Source organism: Gallinula chloropus (genome assembly GCF_964237585.1).
Source record: "Gallinula chloropus genome assembly, chromosome: 5".
Taxonomy (NCBI): domain Eukaryota; kingdom Metazoa; phylum Chordata; class Aves; order Gruiformes; family Rallidae; genus Gallinula; species Gallinula chloropus.
The window spans coordinates 39,516,557-39,528,562 of NC_140090.1; the positions used below are offsets into that span (position 1 = coordinate 39,516,557).

At 37.2% G+C, this 12,006-nt stretch overlaps 1 protein-coding gene and 1 long non-coding RNA gene across 2 annotated transcripts in view; both read right to left on the reverse strand.

Moving 5' to 3' along the window:
* The window catches only part of COL5A2 (collagen type V alpha 2 chain), a gene marked incomplete at both ends in the record, with an annotated part of 31,864 nt that extends 25,372 nt beyond the window's left edge, over positions 1-6,492 (reverse strand). The window contains 5 exons of the mRNA XM_084264581.1: positions 451-549; positions 2,071-2,124; positions 4,718-4,762; positions 5,597-5,650; positions 6,406-6,492. Coding sequence (XP_084120707.1) covers positions 451-549; positions 2,071-2,124; positions 4,718-4,762; positions 5,597-5,650; positions 6,406-6,492 — 339 coding nt within the window. The remainder of the gene's footprint in view (positions 1-450; positions 550-2,070; positions 2,125-4,717; positions 4,763-5,596; positions 5,651-6,405) is intronic.
* Positions 6,493-6,828: 336 nt separating this feature from the next.
* On the reverse strand, positions 6,829-8,945 carry LOC311192600. Its single transcript, XR_014617347.1, has 3 exons — positions 8,892-8,945; positions 7,605-7,658; positions 6,829-6,863 (listed from the first exon to the last, which is right to left on the reverse strand). It is a non-coding gene; the product is annotated as an uncharacterized lncRNA (long non-coding RNA).
* Between the last annotated feature and the right edge of the window lie 3,061 nt (positions 8,946-12,006).

Genomic DNA, 12,006 nt, shown 5'->3' on the forward strand with positions numbered 1-12,006 from the left:
CAATCATCAAAATTAATTTTAACGAGGAGGGTATCAGTAACAAAGGCAGATGGTTATAGTTACTTTATCTACATTACAAGACCAGACAATAAAGGCTACTAAATAAACACACAAAAATAAGATCTACTGGTGCAAATGCTAATCCAAGTGACAGTGTGCAAATTAATGTGACTTTTAATCTTTAGAATCCTATGTTTAAGCTTAAGCTTTAAAGTACTTGTAGGACTGAGACTGTGTAACTTTCTGTTTTCCAAATTGTTTTAATTAAATAATGAAAAATTGGTTTGTGCTTATTTTGTTGAAAATACATGAACAATACCTTTTTTTTTCTGGGAAAAGAAAAAAAAAAGTAATTCGAGTAAAACCTGGTGCCTATCAAGTGGGGTATTAAAATCCCCTATGAACAGGCCACATGTGCACACTGAGCCCTGGGGAACTCCATGTACTTACAGGAAGACCTTGCGATCCAGCTGGGCCTTGTGGACCTGTTTCACCTCTTTGTCCTTGAGGACCTTCAGGACCACGAGGACCCGTTGGACCCGCTTCACCCTAAAATTTCACATGAGAAAACAACTGAAGATTATTTTGCCCTAAAAAGTAACACTTCAAAGTACATAAGAAAGAATACTAAGTTTGTAAGAGAAAAACACTTCAGCATTTCAAATAGTTTATTGTCCCTCAAACATATTTTTGCTTACCTAATTCTGCTTCTAGTGTGGCCCAAATCAGATCAAGTATTTTAGATAAACCTCTCCCCCTGAAATCCCATTATGTATCTGAAATTTAAGACTTTCTTTTTAGCTTCATTAAGGCTTAAGCTTTAGAAATGATAACACATCTGGATATTTTTGGCATGGTGCAGATTAATTTACTGTTACAGCCCTATATTAAACATAAAATCCCTGTAAGACTGGACTGCATGGTCTAAGAAAAAAATTCCTCCGTGTGTCTCCTTTGAAAATTATCTTTATATGAGAATTTGCCTTTTGGAACTGACCGCTGTTAATATCACATCTTCATAATCCAATACAACATCTTCATTGTGCAGTCTGCACAGCTTTCACAGGTTCAAAGCACCTATTCCAATTTAACATCATCCGATGATTAAGCTTGAAAGGTAGGTCTTCTTTTTCAAAAGCTTTCATTGATACAACGTGATAGGTTTTCCAAACATTTCTTTAGGTATTAAGTAGTGCTTATGCATACCAAAATATTTTATGACACACACTAAAAGGTCTATTGTGTAATTGTATACCTTATGTGAGTAATCTTATGAAGACTTGTTTCCAAAAGACTGTTTGATGAATGTTGCCAGCTTCACAACAATACAAAACATCTGCTGAACTTGGCTACCTGACTAATTCAGAGTTTCTTCTTGTGTAATTTTTTCCTATGATGTTTTAGGAGTGTGAAGGAACAAAGAGGAGCATCTGGGTGGAGGACAAGTATAAGAAGTATAAGGAAACTCTGAGTTGTTTTTCTGTCTTCTTTGCAGACATATTCTCAAGGCTATTGAAAAATGAGAGGAAAGTCCCACAGAGAAAGCACTGCATCCACTGGAACTAATCTGTTTCAGCCTAAGCACACACAGAGCCACAAAAGTGGTAATCATAATTTTCTCTATTGTGATGAACTGTGATACATCTCAAGTTGGGGGTCAGGCCTTTTTGTTAGCAGCCTAGGTCACCTCAAAAAGTGCTCTCATTTGAGATTGGAAGTTTCAGCACTAGAGGGTACTTCTTCCATGTCTTCTTAAACTAGTCCTCACAACTTGTAATAATGTTTCTTGTTATTTGAATATATTAAACAATATTCGTGAGGCACAGCATGGAAGTCACTTTATAATCTTCCCATAGCTCAAGCAAAAGTGAAAGCAAAGATAGTATCCTGACTGCAGTGAGTTGCAATTGCTTCATCTGGCTTCTGATTTCTATCTTCCATCAAGGTCTCTCTACTGATTTCACAGCAACTCTTAGTGACTTACATGCACATCAAATTGAACTCTGCAGAGTCTAGTACACACTTTTTAATTGTGTTGTTAGACATTAAAAAATTACTTTTATTTTTTACCTTTACACCAGGAGCACCTGGAAAACCTGGAGAACCAGTTATGCCAAGTGGGCCCTAAAACAGAGACACACAAGCCTGTAATCTTGCTGTTTAGATCACACAGATCAGCATCTAATCACTGGGTAAATGCAGTTCTGGGATTTAATGTATTTTTTAGTCATAACATCTTTGTTCAAAACAAGACCAAAAGAAGTATAAATGTCATTTTTCAAAGTGTTACATGCACATTTTATGGAATTGTGGTGGAATAACATACTTACTGACTTCAGCAAAGTTACAGTTCTGATTCAGCTATTAATGTACAAATTGCGACACGCACAGTGAAAATCATTATAGCAATTTTTTAAAATTTTATTTAATAAAATATATCCCATTTTTATATCTATGCTACTGTAGCATTGCAATAAAAACATCAGATATGTGCTAAGCAATTATAATTTGTCCTATGGATTGTAGCAAATGAGAGTTTTAAAAATTAAGATGGTATTCTAGAAAAAAAAAGAAATATAAGCTACTTCTACATTGAAACAATTGAATTTTTGAGGTAAGCACAAACATGCTCTGTTTCCTACACTTCTGTCCTGATGAGATTCCCAAATTCACAACCGAATTAATTTGCAAGCTCTAAAACACACATTTTATATAAAATTTTCAAGGCTGTATAGACAAAGATATACAACAGAAACAGTTTTCTGCTTGGATCTTCATTCAGAGATAGACAGGTATATCTGGAAAAGGCCATGGAGGAAGCACTAGGCTGTGGCACACATAAGGCCTCTTGTGCTGAACAAGACATTCAACAGAAACCCTTTCTACTGTATTATAAACTCTGCATCACGGCACACAGCGGTTAGAAATATTCACTACAACACTGTTCCCAAGTGATTCCTTTTTATCTTGTCCTGATTTTCTCTCTTTCTGTAAAGCATGATGCATACTATGAAAAAATGTTCTATGTAATAAAGCTCCACTGACAAGCTTAATAGGAACAATCTGTCCCACTGAACATTAATTACAGACCACATTTCTGCCATGACCTTGCACTGAATTTCTACAGAACTGATGTAACAGCTCACTAAGTATATTTTGGAAAACCTATGTCCCAGTTTATTGGATCACAAATACATGTCAGCCAAATCTCTCTCTCTCATTGCAGGAAGAATTCCAGAATTACCATGTAGCACTGCACTGACCCAAATAACAATGCATTTCATTAACACTTCCTCCAATGAGAAACATATGCCCTAAGTACCAGTATCTCCCTTGTGACACAACATGAGATTTTATCAAAAAAGTTAGCCAACCAATTATCATATTCACTGAACATGCTGCATATTGTATGGCGAAGAAGAATTTCAAGTTTCATGGACAATTTCCTATCTCAGGATCCAGCTCTCCCTAAGCTTTGTAATTTGTTTTCATTGTTTGAAAGTTTCTTCTAACAAGTTACCCTTCTTCCGTTATAAACTAAATAAGTGAGTTTCGCAGATTTTAGACACACGTTTTAAGCTTCTATTAATTATTACTTAATGAAGTTTTTCATAAAATAGCCTGTTCATTAAGATGTAACAGGTAAATTAATTTTTCTCAGGACTTCTATCACTATTAAATAAAGGGCACATACATAATGAAGTTTTAATTGCAGGTAGGTGTGTTTTGAAGTTTTGAGGGGTATTTTTGCAGGAGTGTGGTGGCTTTTTTTTTTTTCTTTTAACTTGAATGTCACAAAGTGCTAAAGGTTCAGGTTGCCTGCAACAACGGGCAACAGCCGTCAACCATATTGTAGAAGTAATGCTTTCCAAAAAACCTAACAAACATGAATACCACATTTAAAAGAGGAAGCTGGCCTTGCACAAATAGTGCGAAATCATTGTAAGATTTCATGTAACAGCAACACATAACTATCTGTGTATGAATAATGCCACTGGCTTTCGAATACTCATATGAATTCTCTGAAATGTGGTTTGCAAATGGACTGTGAGATTGGATTGTAGGATTGAAACCATCACCCTTTGATAGACCAACATCCACAGTTAAAACCGCCACAGTCATCTTCAGCCTTGTTGCAATCCTGTGAGAACTGCAGACATGCATACCAGGATTTCTCAGCTTGGCAGGCATTCAACACACAAGCTTCTTGTTTCTCAGTTCTATGTATGACTGTCCAGAATTAAAAGGCTCTCTTTTACATGTTTTGTAAGGCATCAATTCCATGTAGCAAGTTCTGCTATCAGTGAGTGGTGTTTCTTCCATTGAGAATGCATACCACCTCACTTGCCAACTTTATACATGAAGGAAGATAATATCCAATTATAAGCTGGTTTTATATTACACTAAGTACCTTTAAGACACTCATCTCCCTACAATATGAATCCTCCTTCATAAAAGCAGCAAAGCTTCACCTCTCCAGGGAAGATGGCACTCCTCTGCAAATTAAAGCCTTCAGGTGAAGCAGACTAAAAAATATAACTTCTCAGAGGACTGCTCTAAAGCTAAGTGAGTAGAATTAAGAATCACTTACAGATAATTCCAGGTGCACTTAACTGTTACCAGCAACTGCCAACCATTCTTTTGCACAGCTTCTTGTAGTGTCGGAAGGCAAGTGGGAAATACAAGGTGGAAAAAAATTGGTGATTAAGAAACTTACCATTGGCCCTGGTTTCCCAGGCATGCCATGCTGGCCTCGTCCACCCTAGATATGAAAATCGACAAGACAGAATATAAGAACTCTATTTTTTAAAAATACATATATTGTTACTCTTTGTTCTAACAGCCATACACACTACAGAAATCAAAAGACATGCAGGATTGCAGAGCCCTCCAAACACTGGCATGGAAAACACGTGGAAAAAATATGCTTCTCTTCAAGTTAATTAATTTCTCTGTTTTCAGAGCAGAAAATATTTTGACAACATCAAAATATTGTCATTGTATGGACCACATAACAAACTGTCCACATAAAAGTCATGGGGAGAAATGCCAGAAAAAACAATACTTGACACTGGATGTAAAGTGACAGAAATAAATTCCTACTCAAGTGTGATCTCATGTCAAGACTAATTAATCCCTCTTTTTGCTGCAAAGCAAGATATTTTTTAAAGATAACAGTTTTATTACCTGGAATTAAATTATAAGTCAATTTAAATTGAAAGGCTAAACTTAAATCAATATCTATTATTTCTAGTTTAGTGAAAATAGCCTTTCAAGAGAAATTTCACAGAAACAAAAGAAACATTTTTGTATCACAGAAAGAAGTGTTGTGAGGATATTTAGCCTCGTGGGCAGCTGCGGTATGAGAAATTACCATATAGCTAGCACAGTCCTTTTAAACTTGTGTTTGACTTTTAAAATTTATAATAAAGTTCTTACCACACAAAACTTCTCAGCCCTAACTTTCTTCAGCTACAGCAGAACTCACCATGGAAGTAACTGGGAGCCATATGAATACACACTTTCAGGCTCAGGGATTTAAATTTAATTAAAACAAGTGAAGGATTACAAGGAGAAACAAAAAAGATCTACTTACAGGGGCACCCTGTGGTCCAATCCGACCTCTTTCTCCTGGCATTCCTCTAGGTCCCTTGAAAAAAAGAACAAAAAGTGCTTTATATAACAGGTCAATGTCAGAATAATGAAATGGTGAAAATATTGCCCCCCTTAGCGGAGAGAACCCTTTTTTTTCCCTTTGCTTTTTACTTTTTTTTTTTTTAAAAAAACACACCTGACTTCCTTCAAGTCAAATAAGTTTTTACACTGTATCACTCTTCAGTGGCTTTCTGCTCAGTCAACTTTAATTGCTTTTAACAAGAACACGATTAGGATCAGTGAGACGACAAGCATGACCAGGACAGATTATGTGAGCAGCAGTTACAGAAACAAGTTGGTGTTTTTCCTCCTGGATGTGAAGCTTACCTTGTCCTATAGCAGGAAAGAAGTAGCAGCTTACATAAATCCTTGCAGCCTCAACGGCTTGCCAGTGGATATTTAATAGATTGTAATTTCTCTTCTGTTCCCAGCTTTAAACACATTAGAATAAATCCCGTATATACTCACCAGGGTCAATAATGCAATCTCATCTACTACATCTCACAAACTAGTTTCAACTTCAAGAATATTACATCCTGCATGATACAAAACAGTGCTTCGCAGAGACATGTCATTATCTGATAGCAGAAAGGGGCTTTACTTCCAAAAGCACCGCTGAGCATTGATTTTTTGGTGTGTTACACTGCTCACAAGTATTCAGATGTACAAAACGACACCTGAATGCAAAATAACCTGAGAAAAAGTCATTTCCTTCCATTTCACTTCCATGCCATGCATGCTTATCCTCACCATAACCTCTAGAGTCCTCTGTCCATGGTTTCCTTGGCTAGGGCATTTATGACCTATTTCAGAGCAACCTAAACCAGTTTTTTTCATATCGAAATTACTCCATATGACGCATCAACATGTAAAATACATTTAGTCACCCTACACTTGCGTGAGTAGACAAACAATCAAAACCTACATTGGAGTTTCTGTTGAGTCTTCTGATTTTTTTGTTATTATCTATGTCTGTGAATTGCAAAGAATAACAGCTTATAGTGGAACAAATTTACTGTCAGTGCAATAGAAAACAAAACCTTAAGAGAAAGTTCAGCTTCACGACATCAAGTATAAGTACCAAATCTTTAAAATTCCTATTGGCAACAGCTTTTACAAGTTTAAAGAGACTTTCTGTAATTTCCAATGCATACAACACTCACAAGAGGACCTGTTGCACCCATGGCACCTGTTGGTCCAGATTCTCCCTAGAAAGGAAAATGAAGTAAAACAATTAGAGGAAACAGGCTAGAAGAAAATGGAGTAACATGTTTCCTCCACGTCCTCCATGCCTATGTGAGCCCTAAGAGGCAAATCTGCACAGTCATCTGTGTGCATCAGTGACACTGTTCCCCACGTTGATGGGAAATGCCATATTTACATGCTCTCAGAGAAGCACATTTAACTCCTACCTGTTCTACCTAACAGCCCACACCACCTACTGCACTGCTGCCACCAAGCTTACATAGAAAGTGTTAGGTGATCTCAGGAACGAAATCTTTTCTTACACAAACTCTCCTTAACAGCTTTCACATTTAAATTCAGATTGATGAAGATTCTCTTCAGTTGCTGTATTTTTTAAGGGATAGTTCTGACCCATCTGTGATTGTAACCTACACTAGGACAAAAATGTTTCAAAATAACTTTTCACCCATCTTGAAAGTATTGTCTCCAGCTGGCTATACTCCTGTGTTACAACTGCTTTGACCTGAAGGTGTTAAGGGTCAGTGAGGGTTGAATATTCTAACAGAATAAAATTGTTATGTAAAAAACAGTCAGTATGACAAAATATATTCTCTCTCCTCTCCAATGCCTGTTTCTGGTAAACCAAAAGGGGAGAGTCAGGTTATGTCAGTGTTAATTATGCATTAGTTATTTTATTATCTTTTATTATTTTGGCATTATAGAAAACGTGCTTAAGCATTTAGTTCTTTGGGCCATGAAAATACCTTTGCTCCAGCTGCTCCAATTTCACCTTTTGGACCGTCCAGTCCTTTCAATCCCTGTAAGGGTTACAAAAATACAGAGAAATTATATTTTATATGTACACATACAATGCATCCCCACTATTATTGTTAAAATGACTCAAGACTAAAGCGTTAAGAATGGATCTGGGGTGGCAAGAGCAAGAAGGGAAAAAAATAAATACAAAAAACCCAGATGGAATAAAGGTTTTCAACATTTCTGAAATGGAAACAATTTCTACAAGGTACATTTCCTTGGATTTGGTTTCCTTTTTGGAACAAGAATGTTTTAAAAAAATCCTAAAATAACAAGAAGGCGGCTCTGAGCCACAGGAAACCTACTTATTCCTCCCTGAAGTAAAATTCTGGCCAGAAAACTTGGGAATTTGTAATCACTCCATGTTGCAAACATATCCACCTTTCATGTTCCCCACCCTAATTCAAGACTTGCCAATGAAGTGAGAGAACTGTCAGGTTTGTGCCTCCTGAGGCTTGGCAGGGCTCATGCAAGCGCCTTCCAGATTCCCAGATCATTTGAAAATAGAATGAAGAAAGTGCTAGAGAATATAATGCAGAGGTCAGCTTAAAGGGGAAAAGCGCTGATTTTCTGCAAATGCCAGCACTTCTCCTGCATTTGGCAGAACTAAAAGTCTAGTTAAATCCACCACTAAAACAAAAGTTGTTCAGCAGCTTTATACTCCTCTCAGGCCCCACCTGGAGCACTGTATCCAGTTCTGGGCTCTCCGGTAAAAAAAAGACAGGGATCTCCTGGAGATCCCTGTGGAGGGCTATGAAGATGATTAAGTGCCTGGAGCATCTCCCCTAGGAGGAAAAGCTGAATGAACTGGGGCTGTTCAGCCTTGAGAAAAGAAGACTGAGAGGGGATCTGATCCATGTTTATAAATATCTGAAGTGTGGGACACAGGGGGACATGGCCAGCCTCTTTTCAGTGGTCTGTGGAGACAGGACAAGGGGTGATGGCTTCAAGTTGGAGCACAGGAAGTTCTGCACCAATATGTGGAAGAACTTTTTCACACTGAGGGTGACAGAGCCCTGGGACAGGCTACCCAGGGGGAGTTGTAGAGTCTCCATCTCTGGAGATATTCAAGACCCATCTTGGACTCCAACCTGTGCAATCTTTCCTAGGGAACCTGCTCTGGCAGGGGGGTTGGATTCGACCTCTGGAGGTCCCTCCCAACCCCTGAAATTCTGTGAATCTGTGAAACTGACTGAGAAATCATCTATAAGTAGAGAGAAAACCTTATTTCTTACCCTGTGGCCCTTGAGACCTGGGAGACCAGGAGCACCAGGAAAGCCTCGAGGCCCCTAAGTAGGAAAAAAAAAGCAAATTAATCCTTGTTTCTGCAGATAAACCTAGTGATGACACCACTACCAGGGGAAAGTGTAGCAGCATTAATACTAATACTCCTAACATTCCTTCACCTTGGTTACATGATACAGTGGGTCGTGATATTTGAGCGGGTCACAGATGATACAGCATAACATGACATGAAGTTAGACAGTCTCAGCATCACGTACATTTTCACTGACATGAGAGGCTTTCTTGTTTACATTAGTGGATGATCAAAGCTCAAGTACAAACAATGACTAGTAGTAGATCAGGATTTGAAGCTTAACATGAACACTGAGTTTCTCAGTGAAAGATGATCTTTGCTGTCATACATGGTCTTGCATGTAAATTTGAAAGTGCACAAATTAAACTTGCTTAGACTGAACATAGCCCATAAAAGCTATTATACGATGTACTCAACTGTGTATGTGTATCAGCTTATACAACCAGGGCAATCAAATGCTGAAGCATGCATGTGGGACAAGTCACATAGCAAGAAGGCAAATCACATACAAGAGGAAACTGTCATTTGGTATCTCCATAGCAGTCTCTGAGCCTTGTCATTGATAAAGACAGGGCTCACTTGTCTGATAAACTATGAGGGTATTCAATGGTGTTCTCCATAGTGCTATGCAATTGCAGCAAGCAATGAGTTTTTTGTCTGTGTGCAGTTGTAATACTTCTTTCCTTCATTAGAAAGTCTTCTAAAAGATAATTTTATTGAGCAAATAATAATACTCCACAGACTACATGTGCCTCAAGCAGCTTACAAAATATTGTCTTTGATCTATAAACCTTAGGAAACAACACTGCCCTGATAAAAATCACCTCTCTCCAAGAGATCATTCTCTCCAGTTGCTAACAAAATTGCCAGGCAAGAACTGGACACTTGAAAAGGAGGCAGCTTAAGAGACTATGTGTATCAGGGGGCTTCAGTTCTGGGATTTATCGTTTCCCTTTTCAACCACATTACAACTCCCCTCCAGGTACAGATGAAACTTAACTAATGAAGACAGAACTACTAATATAAGCCAAATTTATATAAGATGATACAATTATGTTGTTTTATCATCAGATATGCCTGTTCTCTATACTCTCTATATCTAGAGTAAGCCATGACAAGTACCCTCTGCAGTACAAGTACATATTATTTGAAAATCCTTTAATTGCATTTCCATATTGAAAATATGGATAAAAATAAATTATATATATATATAATACAATCCCTTCCTCCCTGTCCTCAGAATAACTATTATAAGTGTAAACAATACCACCTCAACCTGACATCATTTGATAGTGTCCAAGCAGTTCTTGCACAATTGCCAATGTCTGTGTGAAATACTGGGAAATTAAGTCCAATTTGTATATACTATCATCTGTTACATGCATATCTCATCTATGGAACAGTTGAAACTTGCATGCAAAGTGACTCACAGGATTAACTCAAGGACTGGTTTAGTTCTGAGCTATTGCACTGGATCATTAGAGTAAGCTAGCACAAGTACTTCAGAAATTGAATGACTGCACTTTGCACTAATTATTTAAAAAGATAATGATGACATAAATATGATTGTTTTGCTAAAATGTAAATAATCATGCTCTTACTGGAGATCCTGGAAATCCAGGCTCACCGGATTGTCCTGGTCTACCAGGCTCACCCTAAGAAAAGGAAAAAAAAGAACACATGAAAATAACAAATGTGAAAATTAACTTCTCTTATCATTCTTCCGTTCAAACAAATGAGGACATTAACATCAGTATTACAGATCTTCTCTTTACAGTAATTAACTGCACACATGACTAGTGATGTGCACTAGACACACTAACCTAAAAAAGATATTTAACAAAGAATTGTGGGCACTTAAGACTGAGTCCAAAATGCATGTCTGCATCACAAGATGGCACTGCAACATAGTTTTCCAGCAAATTAATGATGTAACCTCTTGTCATCCTTATGCAGAGTCAAATTATCTTAACTTTCCATAGGAACAGCAATCTAAAACTGCCTGCACTGCAGCTTGTTAATTCTTCTGTTCCAGTGTCTTAAAATGTGTATAATTTCATTCTAGGTTGGTGAATATTTCCTGTGTGATGGAGAAGGAAAGCAAATATGGTAGAACCAAATAAGCATTTTTTGAAGATTATTGAAAGTCCCCCAAAGTCACAACCAAACATTCCTTTATATGCATCAATCAGTTCAAATACATCCAGGTGCTCTAAACTGCAAGAATATGAAAGGTTTTAGAAAAAGAATTTCTAGACAAAGACAAGGTAAAACGCTTCACAAATGCAAACAGAGAAATCTGTATGTACATAGGAAATGGAGGAAATGCTTTGAGTAGTATCAAGAATGGGCTTCACTACACTGAGAGCTAGCTATTTTCAAAGATTCCTCTAACTCTTTGTACAGTTTAATGGGAAAGCAGTCATTACACAACCTATGGTAATTCTTATGCTAAAATATCTAGCATCTGCAGGTTTCAACTCATTTCCAAGTTATACATTACAATTCAGATGGATTTGGTGTGCTTTACAAACACATACATCTACTGGTAAATTCTTCGGCTATTGTTGTACAATACATATATATGTATACAACATGTACAATACCTCATATATATCTGTACAAACATATATGCATCCATACATGGCCAGAATCATATAATCCATTATTAATATAATTATTAATATTTTTAAAAAATTAAATACTAAAATTGTATCATCCAGGTCCAAATGAATGTTACAATTACAGTTCTTATAACATGATCCCAAAGAGAGGAGGAGATCCTCCAATTGCTCCCTCCTAACTGTGGTCTATTATGATGCTTGAAGAACAGAATCTCAGTTGAAGAACTGGCTGAGGTAAAAAACAATGAAGAGCCAGTGCTTGAAACTTAGGTATGGCGGTGTAGATGGAGTAGATGGCAGGGTTTTGAAAAGGACTGCTAAAGTTTATAGTTATATCACTGCACTTAATGAGGAGTATCACCAAGTAAAAGGATTCAAGTAGTTACAACAGGCACATCTGCTGGTTAG